Source organism: Rhinatrema bivittatum, chromosome 4, assembly GCF_901001135.1.
Source record: "Rhinatrema bivittatum chromosome 4, aRhiBiv1.1, whole genome shotgun sequence".
NCBI classification, from domain to species: domain Eukaryota; kingdom Metazoa; phylum Chordata; class Amphibia; order Gymnophiona; family Rhinatrematidae; genus Rhinatrema; species Rhinatrema bivittatum.
The window spans coordinates 446,394,197-446,415,862 of record NC_042618.1 but is presented as its reverse complement, the minus strand read 5'-3'; the positions used below and the strand labels follow the sequence as shown (position 1 = coordinate 446,415,862).

General features: G+C 42.5%; 1 protein-coding gene across 1 annotated transcript in view; it reads right to left on the bottom strand.

Annotated features, from left to right (window-relative positions):
* Positions 1–14,490: 14,490 nt before the first annotated feature.
* The window catches only part of EPYC (epiphycan), a 49,229-nt gene continuing 42,053 nt past the window's right edge, over positions 14,491–21,666 (bottom strand). The window contains 1 exon segment of the mRNA XM_029597619.1: positions 14,491–14,675. Within this exon segment, the coding sequence (XP_029453479.1) occupies positions 14,505–14,675 (171 nt within the window). The 3' untranslated portion in view covers positions 14,491–14,504.

The window sequence follows — 21,666 nt, the reverse complement described above, 5'->3', positions numbered from 1 at the left end:
GACTTTTAAAGCGTGGTTATTCCTCAGTGGTGATTGCCACTTTACTCTGCGCTCGCAAGTTAAGAACATAAGAAATTGCCATACTGGGTCAGACCAAAGGTCAATCAAGCCTAGCATCCTGTTTCCAACAGAGTCCAAACCAGGCCACAAGAACCTGGCAAGTACCCAAACTCCAAGAAGATCCCATGCTACTGATGCAATTAATACACCAACTGTAACATACAAGGGAATACTTGTTCGGTGGTAATCTTGTCCGGAGGTTATTCAATGAGGGTAACCGATTTTCAGTTATCCTCTCCTTCGCCTCCGTCTATTATTCTTTTATTAAGTTGAACAATGTCTCTGAAGTTACTCTTTTTTATAATATTTCAATTTTTCTTAAAATCCCTTCTCCCCTGCTGCTTTTCCGTCCCACTACTATTTCATTTAATACTTATCAGGGTCGTCGCCTCTAGTGGTGTCTCATGGGTACGAAGCTGCACGTCTGACACGGGCCATGTTTCAGCACAAGGTGCCTGCTTCAGGGACTATGGGAGAATATGCCGTGTCCTATACAGGATTTCACAGCATGGCAGTGAACTTATTCAAAGCTTCTTCTGTTTGACGTGCGACTTCTGTGCTTGCCTCTCCAGGCACCCTCGCTGAACGACCTCCTGCAGTCGATCTCCTGCCGGCGCCATTTTCCGTACGAAAACGATTCGCGGCGGGAAATCGCTCCCTGACCCCCGCTGGACCTCCAGGAACTTTTGGCCAGCTTGTGGGGGGCCTCCTGACCCCCACGAGACTTGCCAAAAGTCCAGCGGGGGTCCGGAAGGACCTCCTGCCGTCCAATCTTTTTCGTCTATGGCCGCCGCCATTTTTCGGCGCCATTTTGGAAAATGGCGCCGGCTGAAGACGACAAGATTCAGAGCAGGAGCCCGTTCCGGACCGCTGCCGTTCCGGACCGCCGCTGGACCCGCAGGTTATTTAAGTTATTTGGGGGGGGGGGTTCGGGAGGGTGGGGGATTTAATTTAAAGGGTCGGGGGTGGGTTTTAGGGGGTTTTAGTGTGCCGGCTCACGATTCTAACGATTTATAACGATAAATCGTTAGAATCTGTATTGTATTGTGTTCCATAACGGTTTAAGATGATATTAAAATTATCGGACGATAATTTTAATCGTCCTAAAACGATTCACATCCCTATTGAGCAAGCAGAATCCAGAACAGTGCAAGGTCAACATGTGCAGTAAACAGGTAGAAGCAGCATCTGGGAGCAGAACAAGCCAAGGAACCTGTTGGCAAAGAAAGAAGCCCAACTCCAGGCAGGCTAAGTAGTCTTGAGCATGTGACATCATTATCGGGGCAACTATCCGACTCGCACCAGAATGTGCAGAATCATGTGTGCAGATATGCACGCCCTATGCATCTCTTTGCCGGGTCCTAGTAATATGAGCATCAGAGCTTGCAATGGCAGCTCCCTGCCGCGCAGTGAGTGTCTGAAGCTGAGGAGTCTGGGAAGGTGACTGAATTATAACTATATAGCTAGGAAAAATATAGAGAGATTTCAAAGCGTGAAGAAACACAGGAAATACAGAAGAAAATGGCTACCAAATTAAAATTCAGTATATCTGACCACAAGGTCAGCTAGGCGTGTATGTCTCTGTAGAGGCCTTGTTTTGCCCACTTTCTTTCCAAGACCACATGTGTATAAAGGAAAAAAGCCTAGCCTGTTACCTGAAAAGAATGTAACCAAATCATCAGGCTTCTCAACTGTTTTTTATTCTGTGATCCCAACAAAATGGACAGTTTCCAAAAGTACTCTTTCCAACTAGCTCGCAGACTGCATCACGCATTGTTACATGTTGGCTGACTTTCACATTTCAGGCTCTCTCTCAAGGCTCATCAAGTGAAAGCCATGGCTACTTCTGTTGCTCATCTAAGAACTGACTCCATTGAAGATGTCTGCAAAGCTGCAAATTGTCTGTACACACATTTACATCCCACTACTGTCTGGAAATCTCTCATGAAGTGACAGTAGCTTTGGACAAGCAGTTCTGCACAGCCTGTTCACCCAGTAGTCCACTCCGCATGGGGGAGCCAGATTGCTTTTCAGTTAGTGCTCTGCTATGCAGCCCTCAGTTTGGGACACCCTATGTGTCGCAGCTAATTTGACCTTGCTTGCCAACGGAGAAAGTGAGTTTGCTCACCATAAACGAGATTCTCCGTAGACCACAGAATGAATTATCCATACTTAATAGCTGCCCTACTCCCTGTATAATCGACTCCCTTGCTAAAACTAAGCTCTCTACAATTGACTGAGAGGCTCATGAGGCAGTGTGGGGGAACTCATGCGCATGCTCAGTATTATAACTTTATGGAGCTAAAGAGATTGGTCCGTTTGGCGCCATCGGATCACATCACCCATGTGTCATAGCTAATTCATCCTACTGTCTTTGGAGAACCCAATGTATGGTAAGCAAACTTGCTGTAGTGCCATATAATACTACTACATTTATGTGATTATGCTTTTCATCAGAAGACAACTTCACAAACAACTTCTGTACATTATCAGTAGAACTAGTTCAAAGCTTTCCAGAGAGATTGATGCACTAACCCACAGAGGGTTCTGCAGGGATGGCCTGATAAAATAAGATCTTTTTCTCAATCCCGGGGCATTTGCATATTGTGGAAATTATATTTGTGCCCTTTATTTTGTGGTACACTTTGTCCAAAAATTGTAGTCTTTATCACAGAAACCTTAGCTACAGCTCCCAAAGTGTAGTTAAAATTTGCACAAAAACATGTTTTTTTCTACAATATTTACCTATGTGAACATAGGTAATGAGCTGTTTTGCATAATTCATGCAGCTCATTACTGATTTTACCTACAGTTTGTAGTTAGCAAGCGCTAAATAATGCATGAAAATACTGGCTAAAAGCGCATGCTTTACTTGACGTTTTTAGTTTAACAGTTTTGGCAGTGCAGTGCATCTTAGTATGTTGGCCTCTAGGTGAGGAAATGCCTGACATTATGGAGTGATCCCTTCAGTATACACTTTTAGTCTCTTTGTATAAGATGTGATGTACCCTAATAGTAATTTCTCATCTTGGTCTGTATATTTAGGCAACCATGTTGAGAACCCAAAACATTTGATTTAAGCATTTGCTGTAATTTTTATATTGTGGCCCTACAAGAAGTTTCCCTTCGAAATGTGCTTGCAGGCTAGTGGGTACTGATTTTAAAAAAGTGCTCCCTTTCACATTTGATTCAGGATGCACATGCATTTTCAGATCACTGTAGAGCCCTGTGTTGTTAGGGGATTGATTTGAAATTGGTAGGGGACTTTATTGCTGTTACCAGTAAAAGCTTTTTATTTATTTATTTTTAGCATATCAGGCTGCCGGCCCATCCCTTTTTCAGGGCCCGGCACTTGTGCGCGTATTGCCTCTTACGCGTGTGGGCCCGGCCACACGTGTAGGTGGCGATTGATTTTTACGTGCATAGCCAATTTAAAATTCGGCCATTAGGCTTTCTCCAAGAAGCTGCTGCTGTCAGCAGGGGCTCTGGAAGACGTGTGCATATCTTTGTACGTAGTATGAGATGACAGAAATGTCAGAGGAAATTCTCAGTTTGCACTAATTTATGGTTGACCTCTGCTTTTAGGAGGTCATTTTCATAGCCCTTTATAAGTAAAAATAGGTGTTCGGGGGGGGGGGGGGGGCAGAGCGGGGATTTATGCGCATACTTCTGATTTAAAAAGGTAAGCACGTATATTAACCGCACCCTGCATGTTTAACTTCGTGCAGGTCAGTTTGTGCTCATTCTTAGCAATAACGTTCTAAGCAAACTTGTGCGCTTAAGTTCACTTTGAAACTTGGTGCAGCTTGTGCGCTTTGGCAACGCATAAGTTAAGTGGGTTGTTACAAAATTACTGTCCTTAGTTCTTGTTCAATCTGACATAGGTGGAACAGTCACAGCAAATCTGCATGATCTGCAGCCATCTCAGCAGAAGAGACGAGCAGCCTTCAAGTACAGTAATGAATGAATCATCGGAGATATGTGGTGAAGAAAGCAACACCTCATATGGTGAAATTGGCACTGAATCCAACTATAATGACTAGCAAAATAATAAACTATTTACACTTATCAATTAACTGGCACCCCTAGCAAAAGGTCAGTGGAGTGTCTGGCGCCTCCTTGGTACGTGTGTTCATCTTTCTGTGCGCCTGGCTACTAAATGAGTGATTGCAAGCAGCAGCCAATTTCTCTTTCTTCGTTTCTAATTAAACTGAAATTAAGAAAATAGGATCCTGGCCTTTCCTGTTTTTTCCTAGTTTCGGCATCTGGTTGTTTTTTTTTGGTTTGTTTTTTTTTTTTTGCAGCAAATAGGAATCACTGCTGTTTTAAAGAAATCAAACTTCTAGAAGATAAAGAGGTCCGTATCGAGTAAAGTTGGGGAATGGGGCCGATATCCATGTCTAACATACACACCGCTTCGCACCTAGGTATCTTTACTTGGATATTCAACAAAACATAAACAGATAAGTTATCTGGATAGCTTTAGGGTAGCCCTCTGGCATGAACAGACTTATGGATCACCTTATCCAGATAGCGCTGAATATCAGCACTAACTGATGAGCCTCACCTCCGGAACGCCCCATCACTGGCATTGTTTTAATTTGGCTAAATTTAGTGTGGGTAAGTTACCAAGTCGAAATTTTATCAGAGAGTGTGGGGGGGGGGGGGGGGGGAGAGGGAAGGGGGAAGGGGGAGTTTTGAAACCATTTTTGTCCTGGAGCTACTCATCCAAATCTTTTGAATATGGACTTTAAAATGTTCAATTGGAGTTCGTCATTTTAAGTTTTCATTATTACGGGGTCAGGGTACTAATGTGTGTTAACACTATCACAAGCGGTTAATGTCTGTTAAAAGCGCTGTTAATGTGCGCAAGCTAATTCATATCCTTAACACGTGTGAACTCGCTTGCCATAGTGTTCAAGTGAGATCTATGTTCATGAGGTAATAAGAATCATTACCTATTAGCGCACTGAAAGTAAATGTATGCAGAATGTTTTGCAGGTGCATTAAAGCAAAAAACTGAACTACAACTTAGGAAGACGTGGTTGATTTTTTTTGATACCCTCTGCATGTATGTGCATACTTTACCATCTGCAGAATGCAGGGCTCATTTGCATCTCTTTAATAATGGCTGTTAGTACATGCGATCATACACTGTGGTGGCAAGCACGAATGGCGTATTTTGGCGCACTTTATGTTGGCTCCTTAGTTTGAAAATATACCTTGTTTACTGTTTTTGTAGCTCCAGAAAGGAGCGTACGGAATCCAAGGTCATCTCAGGAGGTTCATTCAGACGAGAGAGGTTTTCCTTTTAACAATAACTTTAATCTTCCACCAACACTTGGTGGCAGTAGATCCTTGTAAAATATGCACAGTACAACGAATTTGCTTCAAAGCCATTCATTTTCAGATGGTCCCCATCGCCTCAGTACCTCAATACCTCAATTGTAACTTGGAAGGATAAGATGAGATAGAAGAATTTGTTAATTGCTGTCTTTGCATAACTTTGTGCATGGCAGCTCATAAATCTGTCATGGATAAGCGGAGGCCTCTGGAATGCCAGGGCTGTTCAGATTGCAAAGGATTAAGGTTCTATAGTGGGCCTTCAGGGAAAAGCATTTTGTAAAAACATCCACTTATGAGTGTGGTATGGCCTTCAGGACAGATGCACTCAGTTTTGGTGAATAAAAATGATTTTTTACATGTTTGGTTGCTGTGCAATAATTACAGTAGTAAGTTTTGGATCATTCTTTCTCAAAATGACATTAATCAGTAATCATTTTGTTGTTTAATGTCAGCTTGTGATTGAATCGTCTTGAACTTTTGTATTCAGATGGAGACAAAGCAAAATGATATCAGACCTGTTGTAGTTTGAGCTTTCTGTGTAAGTCTTTTCGCTATAAGACTTTCTTATTTTCAAAAGTACTTGGGCAAGATGGCTGTGGCAATCATTTTTGATGATTTGGGGTTTTCTTAAATTTGGAGGTTTGAGATACATATTTGCTTAGTTTTTAATCTGTTTATCTCTCTTGCAATATTGATTATGCAACCATTGCAGTGGAATAGGAAAATGAAACTGAGATCCCACAGAAAATTGAATTTAGTGCAGAGCATTTACATTATTTAACAAATGTTTTCATAGCAAAATACAGACGCCTTAATGGTCTGTAAATGTCACCATAATCCATAATGGCGCCTCCATTGTTGCTCTGTAATCATCTGGCAGAGAGGGTTTCCACTATAAACAGAGGGACTGCAGAGCTTGTAATCATAACAATCTGTTGCCAGTTCTTGTGGTGATGAAAAACACTATTGTTTTTGTTAAGAAAGTAAATTGGGTGAGCATGTTAAGCAAATGGAAATATCACAGGGAGTGGTGGTAGTGGTGTGGTAGGTGGTCTGTTAAAGGTAACACAAAGTAAGTAATAGGTATGGTCCTTTTTCTCGTGCTGCAAAGTACTAATCTAACATTAAAAAGGCATGGACTTGGGCAGTGACAGTGCTGTGCACGCAGAGGACCTGGGTTTAATTCCTAGGTTAGCTGAGACTGGAGATTCTGTGGAGACATTGGGGTCACATTCATTGTACAGCAGAAATACCTATTGCACGGAATTAGGCCCACAGTCATAGAGTTCCAGAATGAGACCTGGTGTGTGGGGTCCCTGTCCGAGGACAGACATTGCAATGGCTGGGCTGAGTTGGGAGGGAATACAAAATAAGGAAAACAATCTCCGGATAGTTTTGAATGAAAGCTCATGATGGCAGATTTACTTATTTATTTTAAAAAGCTTTTTTTTTTTATACCTCTACTCCATACATCATAGCAGTTTACAAAATATACTATATACAATAAAAATATATGTATATACCAAACAACATCTAAAACAAAAATACCAAAACATATCGTCAACACTGCTAGATACCTTTGAGCTGGAAGCTCAAAGGAACAAGAGGAAAATGCCAGGCTTAAAAAAAAAAAGCGGTAGATTTCTGTCATGCCCAGAATTTTAGAATACAGTAATGAGAGATAGCAAAATGAGAGCATCTGGAAAGTGAACAGAAGAGAGCATGTTAAACAGGTCTGATTCATTGAAGGGTGGAGCAGGAGACCTCCATGATAACATAGGGGTACAATTCCCCACACATTGTTGGTTTCAGACACATGTATAGAAGTGGCATGAAAAATGTGAGCCCAGTGCAAAATATAACTCTTAATCAAAACTGATTATAGGTTTTATAACCTGTACAGAGCAGTGTTTACAGCTCAGAACAGCAGTGAGATGATTTCACTGTGCTTCCAAGAAGGCATGAGGTAACCTGCATGGAGTGGCAGTTAACCGTAAACAGGAATGGTATGATTGCATTGGGCTTCCAAGAAAACATTGGGGTAGCCTACATGGAATGGTGGTTTCAGTCCTCTGCAGTAGTGGTACAACAACATCAGTTTTTCCAAAAGGGCTGTGGTAATCTGCCTTGAGAAACCATGGTTAAAATTAGAAATTCTATAAGCATGGAAAGGCCATTAATTTTTTTTTTTTATTTTACAGCTGTGGGGATTATTACACACTTTACTAGGACATGGAAAGGGACCTAGTTGTTGACTTAGATGTTGATCTTTGGGAGGTAGGATTAGTGATGACAGGACCTAGGTTGGCCTGCTAGTAGAGATGATGGAGGCCATCACTTTGTCAAAAAATTTGGCATGCTTGGAAATAGTGATGGTGGTAGCTGCTATAGGATTGCATATTGGTGTTTGTAGTGCAGCTATCCAAAGTGGATGAATCTCAAATGGACAGACTGTGTGGAGCCATTTTGGTTTTTATCTGTGATCATTTACAATGTTACCATATTACACTGGGCAACAATGAAAGTGTTACTGACCTAAAAAGGTCCTACTCTGTAGTATCTTGATGTGCTGAACACGAATATGACCATGAAAAGTTTTTATTGGCTCTCGTTTTGAAGATATTTAATATAGTTCACTTTCTATGTTTAGTCGTGTAAATTTATCCAGTAGGACTGTAACAACATCCTAAATAAGCCTAGAATGATGTAATATTGCATAATACCATCATGCACACATCATCCAGAGTTTATTACATCATTTTCTGATGCAATGCAGTTCTACTGCCATGCTGCTGCTGAGTAAGCTGACGTCAGCAGTGTACTATATGAAGCCCAGTCAGAAAGGGTGAGCATTTGAAATATTCATGCTGGCTGACTACTGCTGGACACTCCGCAGAGATGCTCCCGAACAGGTGTACAAGAGACAAGCAAAGAAATCTAAGACGGAGTCTATGACTTCATTTTTCAAACGGTATTAACCGTAGGTCTCCTACTATTGGCATACAATTCAAGATGTAATTATATTATTGCATATTACAAAAAAACTAGAGCCAATTTTGCATTTTCACAGTCACATTCATGTTTAGCACATGGAAATTTATAAGAATTGACTAATTTCATTTCAGTAACATGACTTTTGTGAAAATGTGTTGCCCAGTGAGCTATTGGCATACAGTTCAAGATGTAATTATATTATTACATTTTACAAAAAAACTAGAGCCAATTTTGCATTTTCACAGTCACATTCATGTTTAGCACATGGAAATTTATAAGAATTGACTAATTTCATTTCCGTAACATGACTTTTGTGAAAATTTGTTGCCCAGTGTTATCACTGATAAATTTGGCAGTCTACGGGATGGCCCCACAAGCCGCCTCACCACGGGACTGCTGGCAAGTCTTCACAGCATGAACGCCACACCTGGTATAACATGTCACCTCTCCTCCAGCCCTCCCTAGGGCAGGAACCCAGCCTCGGTGCCGTTTGATGACATCACAGGCCATCCGGTATATAAAGCTTCCTTGGAGGAGCAAGAGGAGCCTCAGCAATGGGTCTCCTGCATTCCAGCTGTGTGTATTGCTCCTGCATTCCTGTCTTCTGTTTGGTTCTTGTGTTCCTAGTTCCTTTTGTTCCTACATAAGAACATAAGCTATGCCATATTGGGTCAGACCAAGGGTCCATCAAGCCCAGCATCCTGTTTCCAACAGTGGCCAATCCATGTCACAAGTACCTGACAAGCACTCAAACATTAGCTAGATCATAAGCTACTATTACTTATTAATTACTGCCATACCATTTTATGGATTTATCCTCTAGGAACTTATCCAAACCTTTTTTAAACCCAGTTACACTAACTGCTATAACCACATCTTCTGGCAATGAATTCCAGAGCTTAACTATGCGTGAGTGGAAAAGATTTTATTTGATTTGTTTTAAATGAGCTACCTACTAACTTCATGGAGTGCCCCCTGGTCCTTCTATTATTTGACTTAGTAAATAACCAATTTACATGAACTTATTCAAGTCCTTTCATGATTTTGTAGACTTCTATCATATCCCCCCTCAGTCGTCTCTTCTCCAAACTGAACAGCCTTAACTTCTTTAGGCTTTCCTTGTGGGAGAGCTGTTCCATTCCCCATACGATTTTAGTTGCCCTTCTCTGCACTTTCTCCAGTGCAGTTATATCCTTTTTGAGATGCAGTGATCAGAACCGCACCCAGTATTCAAGGTGCAGTCTCACCATGGAGCGATACAGAGGCATTATGACATACCCCATTTTACTTTCCATCCCCTTCTTAATAATTTCTAACATCTGTTTGCTTTTTTGATCACCACAGCGCACTGAGCCGACAATTTCAATGTATTATCCAATTATCCACTATGACACCTAGATCTTTTTCCTAGGTGGTAACTCCTAAGATAGAACCTAACACTGTGTAACTAAAGCAAGGGTTATTTTTACAGATGTGCATTCGTTCAACAAAATTGCCTAATTAGTCCTGGTTCAGGGGACCCGAACCCCGAAATGGATTTTCCCTGAACTTTGTTTTTCAGGTTAGTGCGGGGGGGGGGGGGGGGCACATTTATTTTAAAAACAAAACAAAACACCCCAATCCTTCAAATTTACTTTATTACAACACACCCCCCCCCCCCTCCCCCACCATCCATCGGCTCTCCTGTATTCTCCATCTCCAGCAGATGGTGGACGTGCATTTCCCTTCGGGGGATTTCCTGTGAGAAAAAAAAAAAAAAAAGAAGAAAGAAGTTGGAAAGAAGATATCGGAAAGACAAGATATCAATTCAGCACCGCTTGCCTCCTGGGCTCATACTGTGTGGCCCCTCCCTCAGCAGAGTGCCTTCAGTCCGGTAGCCTTGAATGTTGTGGACCTAAATTCGAATTAACAGTTGCAGGCTGAGAGAGGCTTAGCGGAGAAGGCTTTAGCCCTCTCCCTGTGTAGCTGGGACCCATTCCTGCTCTTAGCCAGTGAGGGCTGAGCTCAAGTAAAAGTTTTTTACTTTAAAAAAAAAAAAAAACAGCGAAAAGGAAGAAGCAGGAGAAAGGGGCTGTTTCCTGTGTGTTGGGCTCATGGCTTTGGGGAGTTCTGTGAGGAGAGAGTGTACAGGCCCGGCGGGTCGAGCTGCCATTTGGCTAAGCCCTGCCCCCCATGCTTCTCCATTTTAGTGAGTGGTAGGCCACGGGGTAGTTTTGCAGGGTTTTTTTTTGCTGCGCACTGTCTCGCGCCTGCACGTCCATGTGTGCATCTGTTTTCATTTGTGTGTCCAGTGTGGACGTTCTTCCTTCTGGACGCACAAGATGTGTGTCTAGCTTAGGCATCGGTCCAGTTGGGGCATCCAGTTACAAGTGGCCTAGGTGCATGTTCTTGGATGCGGCTTATACGTGCGGGTAATCTAGGTGCCAGTCTTTATCGTTCTGCATGCTTACAGCCATGGCGCCCGCAGCAAAGAAACCCAAGTGCCTATCTATTTTGTGCTGCATGCTATATCATGGCCGTTCAGCCAGAGCTTTCTTTAAGCCTATGTCAGTGCCGCCTGGATGCTAGGGGAGATTTACCTCTTCCTGAATTTGCCGGCGTTGGTCCATCTCCTAAGTCTGAGGGGAGTGGGACTGAGGGAGACACAGTGTGGGTGTTCCCTCCCTTGATTGATCCACAGGTTGAGTCCGCAGGAGACACTGGCTCTCAGGACATCAGGTTCAGGCCTATGGGGCCTGGAATGGACCTGTCCTCTTTTTCCTGGGTGGAATTCTTCCAGGGATTGCAGACTTTCTACAGAGCTGTTCTTCTGAATTGGCAGTACCTACTAAGGTAGTTCCGTGCACTATGAGGCTCCTCAGCCTTTCTTCACAGTCAATTGCCATGGCGCAGTGTGATTTGACAAAGCTCGAATGCAGGTGGATCATGATGATGCCAATGATGATGGTGGTGGCTCTCAGTGAGGAAGGGGACATTCTCCCAGATTTGGAGCCATATAGACTCTTCTCTGTTTTTTTTCAGACAGATGAGTTTATTTATTTATTTAAGGTTTTTTTTTACCGGCATTCATGAAGTGTTCACATCATGTCGGTTTACATAAAAAAGGGGTGCAATGAAAATAACAAAGAACCTAGATAAACGTGAAGAAGAGATGCAGTTACAATTAACAGACTATTGAACTGGGGTGGAGGAAATAAAAAGAGATAGAAGAAGTTAATTATATACAGGTATACAATATATACAGAATACAGTATAATATATGCAGCTACTGTGTAGGATATTTTGCTGGTGAGGCGTATTAGTTGGAGTTCGGGAATGCTTGCCTAAACAGCCATGTCTTGAGTCGTTTCCTAAAGGTTAGGAGGCATGACTCATTTCTGAGGTCTGGGGAGATGGAGTTCCATAAAGGTGGGCCTGCTGTGGAGAAGGCTCAGTCTCTTAAGGTGCTGTGATTAGTGTTTTGGTAGGGGGAACTTGGAGGGATCCTTTGTATGCTTCTCTGGTTGGTCTTGTAGATTTGTGTAAGCGGAGGGGAATTTGTAGGTCGATTGTGGTATGTTGGTGAATAATTTTGTATATCAAGGTGATGGATTTGTAGATAACTCTGAAATGGATTGGTAACCAGTGAAGGTCTTTTAGGACTGGGGAGATATGGTCTCTTTTTCTGGTGTTTGTAAGTAGACGGGCTGCTGCGTTTTGAACCATTTGGAGCGGTTTGGTATATGTGGAAGGGAGACCAAGTAAAGTAGAGTTGCAGTAGTCTAATTTAGAGAAAATGAGAGCTTGGAGGATGGTTCTGAAGTCTTTGGCATGGAAGAGGGGTCTTATCCTTTTTAAAACTTGCAGTTTGTAGAAACAGTCTTTGGTGGTTCTATTGATGGAGGCTTTGAAGTTCAGCTTATTGTCGATTAGCACACCTAGATCTCTCACTTGAGTGGTTTGTGGGTGTTTGGATGATGGGTGGTGAGATTGCTGTTTTCAGGAGTTATGAGTAATATTTCGGTTTTGGAGGAGTTTAGTAGTAGATTTAGGCTGTTGAGGAGGCGTTTGATTTCTAGGTGACAGGACTCCCAGTAGTCGAGGGTTTTTGAGTATGAATCTTTGATGGGGATCAGGATCTGGATATCTTCTGCATAGAGAAAGTGTTTTAAGTTGAGGTTGGTGAGGAGTTGGCAAAGTGGTAGGAGGTAAATATTAAAGAGTGTAGGGGATAAAGAGGAGCCTTGTGGGACTCCGATGGATGAGTCGTGGCGTAATGATTCTTTGTTCTGGATTTTGACCTTATAACTTCTGTTGGTGAGGAAGGATTTGAACAAGGAGAGAGCAGCGCCGGAAATTCCTATCGCAGCTAACTGGTTGATGAGGATGGAGTGGTTGACGGTATCAAAGGCTGCTGAAAGATCTAGAAGGACCAATAGAAAAGATTGACCTTTGTCGAGACCTAGGATGAGGAAATCTGTAAGGGAAGTAAGGAGGGATTCTGTGCCTAAATTTTTGCGGAATCCATATTGCAAGGCAGATAGAAGTTTGTTATCTTCGATGTAGTCTGATAGTTGAGAGTTCACAAGCCTTTCCATAATCTTAGTGTTGAAGGGGAGATTGGCTATTGGGCGGTAGTTGCTGGGGTCATTTGGTTCCAAATTGGGTTTTTTTTAGGAGTGGTTTGAGTGAGGCCTGTTTGAGGTCTTCTGGGAAGGAACCGTGGGAGAGAGAACAGTTGATGATGTCCGCCAGTGTTTTGGCGATGGTGTCTGTTAGTAATCCTTCAGCAGTTGTATTTACTGGGCTAACATGCAGTGCAGCTTTCTTTAGCAGCCTTTAATCTAAGTTTTAAGTATCTTTTCATTTTCGTGTGAAATTTCTATCCTTTCCAACTGTGTCAAGTTCTTCCTGTTCATAAACTGTATGGGGTAGTTAATTTTCAAACAGCCCACATATTGGCATTTTGCACACACAGATTTTACCGAGTATTTTCAAAGCAAACTTAGGAATGTCCTTTCTTTGGAAGATACTCAGGTAATTGGCCTGGTATGCACACACATCTGAGCCCGAGTCAAATTTAGAACAGCCATTTATACAAATAAAAGCAGGTTTCCTGAGTGTAAATGGATTTGAAAATTTCCCCCTAATATAAGACGCTTTCCTATATTTGCAAAAACTGTTTCAGAACATGGTAAACTCTGTATTGTGCTAAAAGTCATGCTTTTCATTCTGTTTCCTTATGTCTCTCTCATATGTTATTGAGGGAGAATATTCAACAGATTAGTGAGGTTTGAAGTTAGACATACTGTGGTCTGTGTAGGAATAATAAATATTCTGTTCTTATTAGGGATGTGAATCATTTTTTGACGATTTAAAATATCGTCCGATATATTTTAAATCGTCAAAAATCGTTAGGGCCACGATACAATACCAATTCCCCCGATTTATCGTTAAAAAATTGTAAATCGGGGGAAGGGGGAGGGCAGGAAAACCTAAAGCCATAGACAAAGCCATAGACAAAAACGATTCGACGCAGGTCCGGAACCCCCGCTGAACGACCTCCTGCAGTCGATCTCCTGCCGGCGCCATTTTCCGTACGGAAAACGATTCGCGGCAAGAAATCGCTTCCTGAACCCCACTGGACTCCCAGAAACTTTTGGCCAGCTTGGGGGGGCCTCCTGACCCCCACAAGACTTGCCAAAAGTCCAGCGGGGGTCCAGAACGACCTCCTGCGTTGAATCGTTTTTGTCTATGGCCGCCGCCATTTTGCGGCGGCCATTTTGCAAAATGGCGCCGGCTGAAGACAACAGGATTCAATTGAGGGGGCCGTTCCGGACTGCCGCCGTTCTGGACCACCGCTGGATCCCCAGGTAATTTAAAGCATTTGGGGGGGGTTTGGGAGGGTGGGGGATTTAATTTAAAGGGTCGGGGTGGGTTTTAGGGGGTTGGCTCACGATTTTAACGATTTTTCATGATAGTTTACACACCCAAACGGCAACAATACGATTCCCTCCCCCTTCCAGCCGAAATCAATCGTTAAGACGATCGAGGACACGATTCACATCTCTAGTTCTTATAAGCATTATTTATTTTTGTCTTACAGTATGAACTGTTTCTCAGCCTTAGATGAGCCTGCCAATAGGTAAACGAGGTAGACACATGAAAGCTTGGGGGGTTTTGCTCAAGTTAACAGGATTGCCATCCAGCCTGATGTCTTCCAGAGCACGTCGGGCATAAGTAACATCTTTAGTATTGCAGAATGTATCCTGATGCAGCTCCTGAATATTGTTATTCTAAAAAAGGAAAACAAAAATTGAAAAAATTGAATGTTGCAAGCTGTATTTCTTTCTCTTTGAAATATCTTGAGAGAACCTGTGTAATGTTGCATAGAGGTGTGCATCCGTTTTCCACGTATTTGTAATCCACAACTTATTTTTTGCTATCTGTTAACTACGTGGGGAGGTGAAACGCATTGCGACTCCCCACGTATTAAACATATTTCTGTTTTATTCGGCATCCTAAATAAAAATTTAACCCCCCCCCCCTCCAGACCCCCCCCCCCCCAAGACTTACCAAAACTCCCTGGTGGTCCAGCGGGGAGTCCGGGAGCCATTCCTTGCACTCTCACACCCTCGGTGCTGGTTTCATCATGGCGCCGATAGCCTGTGTCACAGGGGCTACCAGTGCCATTGGAAAGCCCCTGTCACATGGTCAGCGGTGCCATCTTGTGCTCCTACCATGTGACAGGGGCTGACCAATGGCACCGGTAGCCCCTGTGACATAGTATTGGCAAAGGCTATCGGCGCCATTTTGAGTCCTGGCATCGGACGGCAGGTCGCTTCGGGACCCCCTTGGACCCACAGGGACTTTTGGACAGCTTGGGGGAGGGGGCTCCTGACCCCCACAAGACTTGCCAAAAGTCCAGCGGGGGTCCAGGAGCGACCTCCTTGCACACCGGCCTTACGATGCCAATACTCAAAATGGCGCCAATCGCCTTTGCCCTCACTATGACACCCCCGCTGAACGACCTCCTGCAGTCGATCTCCTGCCGGCGCCATTTTCCGTACGGAAAACGATTCGCGGCAAGAAATCGCTTCCTGAACCCCGCTGGACTCCCAGAAACTTTTGGCCAGCTTGGGGGGGCCTCCTGACCCCCACAAGACTTGCCAAAAGTCCAGCGGGGGTCCGGAACAACCTCCTGTGTTGAATCGTTTTTGTCTATGGCCGCCGCCATTTTGCGGTGGCCATTTTGCAAAATGGCGCCGGCTGAAGACAAAAGGATTCAATTGAGGGGGCCGTTCCGGACCGCCGCCGTTCTGGACCACCGCTGGATCCCCAGGTAATTTAAAGCATTGGGGGGGGGGGTTCGGGAGGGTGGGGGATTTAATTTAAAGGGTCGGGGGTGGGTTTTAGGGGGTTGGCTCATGATTTTAACGAATTTTCTCGATATTTTTAAAACCCAAACGGCAACAATACGATTCCCTCCCCCTCCCAGCCGAAATCGATCGTTAAGACGATCGAGGACACGATTCACATCTCTACTGTTTATTATCTTCCTGAGCATTCAGGATGGAAATTTTCACCAGTGACCACACCACCCTATAAGCAGTCTAAATGAGCAATGTGGACTTCAAAATATGCATTGACTCGCTTCAATAGAAAAGTTCTATCCTCTGAAAATCACAGCATAATTCATTAATTGTTGAAAAAGACCTAGGCTTTGGCTTCAGTCATGCTAGTTAGAGCTTTATCTCATCAAGACAGATAAGAAGCCTGCATAACCGTTGCAATCTGAGTATTTTAGTAAGGCAGCCATCAAACTTATAAAATGAAAAATCTTCAAAGTTGAGGAACTATATGAAAATAATGAGATCAAACGTGCTCCTCCTTTTCAGGACTAGTAAATTTGGACCTCAGAACATCTCAGGAGTTTTAGTTTGTAAATCTTATGGAACTGTCCTCTCTGCAGTTTATTTTAATGCCATTTGAATTGTATACATCTTCATTTGCTTATGGCAAACAGAATTTTGGCTATGCCTTCACTTGAAGATTGTGCATTGTTTTTAGTACTAAGCTATTGGGTTCAATGTCAAAAAAATGAGTAATTTTTCCTAATCATCTTTAGCCAGATTTTCAGCTGTACCTAACTGTAGGTTTTGGGCTGAGAATTCTCCTAAATCTAGCTGGATAAACTTTGAATGGCTAGGTTTAGATCTGCTATTCTGAGCACCCAAGTTAACGGGGGTGGCTTATCTGTGCTAGCACTGAAATCAGCACTAACTGGCTAAATTATGCCCCAACCTAGCCACACCTCTGGTCCTGCTCCTTTACTAACTGGATAAATGTATATGCCCTGCACATTTAGCAAATCGGGAGGGGGGGGGGGGGGGAGACAGGATTTGAATCAGTTAGGTTTAACCAGCTAACTCCCGAACGTAAACATTTTGAAAATCTATTTCTAAAATGTATAAATATCTCTTGCTGTTAATGCTAGTGCCAGTTCCTTAATGCTGGTGTTAAGAATTCGTAAACGAACCCCCTTGAACTTTCTATTTCAAGTGCAGGGTCCACTAATTCCAAGGTCAAGTCTAGTTTTTTCATTGCGACTTGGTACAAATGGATTTCAGTTTCTGCTCCTTATACCCTTCAAATGCACTTTAACAAGTCTTGTGATATGGGCTAAAGTTGGCACATTTATTATAGTATTTAAAGGACTTCAAGTTCAAACTCCGCAGTGTAGGTACATTAGAAATGGAAACTCATAGCGGTGTGCAGGTATAAAATGCAAATGCATTTAACATCATGGGAAGGACAATTTTCAAAACATTTTAGTCAGGTAAAATTGCCCTCTTTTGGCTGGTTAAAGGCATGCATGGGCTTTCAGAGTGCTCATACTCTTTTGCTGGCTAAATAGAGGCATTCCTGGGGTTTATTTAGGTTGGGGAAGGAAAGCAGCATGTGCACGTCGCATTTTCAAGAATATGTGCTATTTTGGACCCTCTTGGCTGCCTGCACAAATAACAAGTGCGAGTGGTTCAGGAACCGACAAGAGAGGGAGCAATTTTAGATCTAATTCTCAGTGGAGCACAGGATTTGGTGAGAAAGGTAACGGTGGTGGGGCCGCTTGGCAATAATGATCATAATATGATCAAATTTGAATTAATGACTGGAAGAGGAACAGTAAGAAAATCCACGGCTCTCGTGCTAAACTTTCAAAAGGGAAATTTTGATAAAATGAGAAAAATTGTTAGAAAAAAACTGAAAGGAGTAGCTACAAAGGTAAAAAATGTACAAGAGGCATGGTCACTGTTAAAAAATACCATCCTTGAAGAACAGTCCAGAAGTATTCCACACATTAAGAAAGGTGGAAAGAAGACAAAACGATTACCGGCATGGTTAAAAGGGGAGGTGAAAGAAGCTATTTAGCCAAAAGATCTTCATTCAAAAATTGGAAGAAGGATCTAGCAGAAGAAAATAGGATAAAGCATAAGCATTGGCAAGTTAAAAGTAAGACATTGATAAGACAGGCTAAGAACATAAGAACATAAGAACATGCCATACAGGTTCAAACCAAGGGTCCATCAAGCCCAGCATCTGGTTTCCAACAGTGGCCAATCCAGGCCATAAGAACCTGGCAAGTACCCAAAAACTAAGTCTATTCCATGTTACCGTTGCTAGTAATAGAAGTGACTATTTTCTAAGTCACCTTAATTAATAATAGGCAATAGACCTCTCCTCGAAGAACTTATCCAATCCTTTTTTAAACACAGCTATACTACCTGCACTAACCACATAATCTGGCAACAAATTCCAGAGTTTAATTGTGCGTTGAGTAAAAAATAACTTTCTCCGATTAGTTTTAAATGTGCCACATGCTAACTTCATGGAGTGACCCCTAGTCTTTCTATTATCCGAAAGAGTAAATAACCAATTCACATCTACCCGTTCTCGACCTCTCATGATTTTAAACACCTCTATCATATCCCCCCTCAGCCGTCTCTTCTCCAAGCTGAAAAGTCCTAACCTCTTTAGTCTTTCCTCATAGGGGAGATGTTCCATTCCCCCTATCATTTTGGTAGCCCTTCTCTGTACCTTCTCCATCACAATTATATCTTTTTTGAGATGCAGCGACCAGAATTGTACATAGTATTCAGGGTGCAGTCTCACCAAGGAGCGATACAGAGGCATTATAACATTTTCCATTTTATTCACCATTCCCTTTCTAATAATTCCCAACATTCTGTTTGCTTTTTTGACTGCCGCATCACACTGAACCTACGATTTCAATGTGTTATCCACTATGACACCTAGATCTCTTTCTTGGGTGGTAGCACATAATATGGAACCTAACATTGTGTAACTATAGCATGGGTTATTTTTCCCTATATGCATCACCTTGCACTTATCCACATTAAATTTCATCTGCCATTTTGATGCCCAATTTTCCAGTCTCACAAGGTCTTCCTGCAATTTATCACAATCTGCTTGTGATTTAACTACTCTTAACAATTTTCTGTCATCTGCAAATTTAATTACCTCACTCGTCATATTTCTTTCCAGATCATTTATAAATATATTGAAAAGTAAGGGTCCCAATACAGATCCCTGAGGCACTCCACTGCCCACTCCCTTCCACTGAGAAAATTGTCCATTTAATCCTACTCTCTGTTTCCTGTCTTTTAGCCAGTTTGTAATCCACAGAAGGACATCGACAGGTATCCCATGACTTTTTACTTTTCCTAGAAGCCTCTCATGAGGAACTTTGTCAAACACCTTCTGAAAATCCAAGTACACTACATTTACCGGTTCACCTTTATTCACATGTTAATTAACTCCTTCAAAAAAGTGAAGCAGATTTGTGAGGAAAGACTTGCCTTGGGTAAAGCCATGCTAACTTTGTTCCATTAAACCATGTCTTTCTATATGGTCTGTGATTTTGATGTTTAGAACACTTTCCACTATTTTTCCTGGCACTGAAGTCAAGCAAACCGGTCTGTAGTTTCCCGGATCACCCCTGGAGCCCTTAAGAACATAAGAAAATGCCATACTGGGTCAGACCAAGGGTCCATCAAGCCCAGCATCCTGTTTCCAACAGTGGCAAATCCAGGCCATAAGAACCTGGCAAGTACCCAAAAACTAAGTCTATTCCATGTAACCATTGCTAATGGCAGTGGCTATTCTCTAAGTGAACTTAATAGCAGGTAATGGACTTCTCCTCCAAGAACTTATCCAATCCTTTTTTAAACACAGCTATACTAACTGCACTAACCACATTCTCTGGCAACAAATTCCAGAGTTTAATTGTGCGTTGAGTAAAAAAGAACTTTCAGATTGAAGAATCTAAATATGTACACCCTGGAGGAAAGGAGGAGCAGAGGCGATATGATACAGACTTTCAGATACTTGAAAGGTTTTAATGATCCAAAGACAACGACAAACCTTTTCCATAGGAAAAAAATCAGCAGAACCAGGGGTCACGATTTGAAGCTCCAGGGAGAAAGATTCAGAACCAATGTTAGGAAGTATTTCTTCACGGAGAGGGTGGTGGATGCCTGGAATGCCCTTCCGGAGGATGTGGTGAAGACCAGAACTGTGAAGGACTTCAAAGGGGCGTGTGATAAACACTGTGGATCCATAAAGTCAAGAGGCCGCCAATGAAGAGTGGGTGACTCGCCAGAATGAAGGCTACTGCCTGGAGACAATACCCTTATTCAATAAACGTACACATGCTTACTGTGACTCCAACATCGTTCTAGCTTCAACAGCAAGAGGAAATGTGGAATAAAGGATCTGCACTCACAAAGGGGGCAGTAGCTGGCTTGTTACGGCGGTTACTACCCCAAACCAAATAAGCCTGTTACTTCAATTTCTATGCATATACAGCATAGTTCTCTGCTTCAACGGCAGGGGAGAAGAAAAAACTGATACTACACACATCCGGCAGAGCTCTCTGCTTAAATGGCAGGGGAGAAGAAAAAAGGGTTCGCACTCACAAAGCGGGGAGTAGCTGGCTTGTTACGGCAGTTACTACCCCAAACCAAATGTGCCTGATACTTCACTTTCGATGCATATCCAGCATGACTCTCTGCTTCAACAGCATGGGAGAAGAATAAACTGATACTTCAAGCATATCCAGCATAGCTCCCTGCTTCAATGGCAGGGGAGAAGAAAAACAACCAATAAGGGCTGTATAACATAGTCTGAGTAAAACAAATAAGCATGGGTGTAGCTTGCTTATTGCGGCGGTTACTACCCCTACTACCCCTAACTTATCAAGCTAGATATTTCACTTGGATGCAGCTCCATCACTGCTTTCTACATTAATGGTGGGGGTGGAAGGGAAATAGAACCAAGAGCTAAGAGAAACAGATAAGTATGAGAGAAAAAAGTATGTGAAGCTTGCTGGGCAGACTGGATGGGCCGTTTGGTCTTCTTCTGCCGTCATTTCTATGTTTCTATGTTTCTATAAATGTGCCCCATGCTAACTTCATGGAGTGCCCCCTAGTCTTTCTACTATCCGAAAGAGTAAATAACCGATCCACATCTACCCATTCTAGACCTCTCATGATTTTAAACATTGGGGTTACATTAGCTATCCTCCAGTCTTCAGGTACAATGGATGATTTTAATGATAGGTTACAAACTTTTACTAAAAGGTCTGAAATTCCATTTTTTAGTTCCTTCAGAACTTTGGGGTGTATACCATCCAGTCCAGGTGATTTACTACTCTTCAGTTTATCAATCAGGTCTACCACATCTTCTAGGTTCACCGTGATTTGATTCAGTCCCTCTGAATCATTACCCATGAAAACCTTCTCCAGTATGTGTATCTACCCAACATCCTCTTCAGTAAACACTGAAGCAAAGAAATCATTTAATCTTTCCACGATGGCTAAGAGAGAATTTGAAAAGAAGTTGGCCATAGAGGCAAAAACTCACAGTAAAAACTTTTTAAAATATATCCGAAGCAGAAAGCCTGTGAGGGAGTCAGTTGGACCATTAGATGATCGAGGGGTTAAAGGGGCACTTAGAGAAGATAAGGCCATCGTGAAAAGATTAAATGATTTCTTTGCTTCGGTATTTACTGAAGAGGATGTTGGGGAGGTACCCGTACTGGAGAAGGTTTTCATGGGTAATGATTCAGATGGACTGAACCAAATCACAGTGAAAGGTGGTGCATATAGGGAAAAATAACCCATGCTATAGTTACACAATGTTAGGTTCCATATTAGGTACTACCACCCAAGAAAGAGATCTAGGTGTCATAGTGGATAACACATTGAA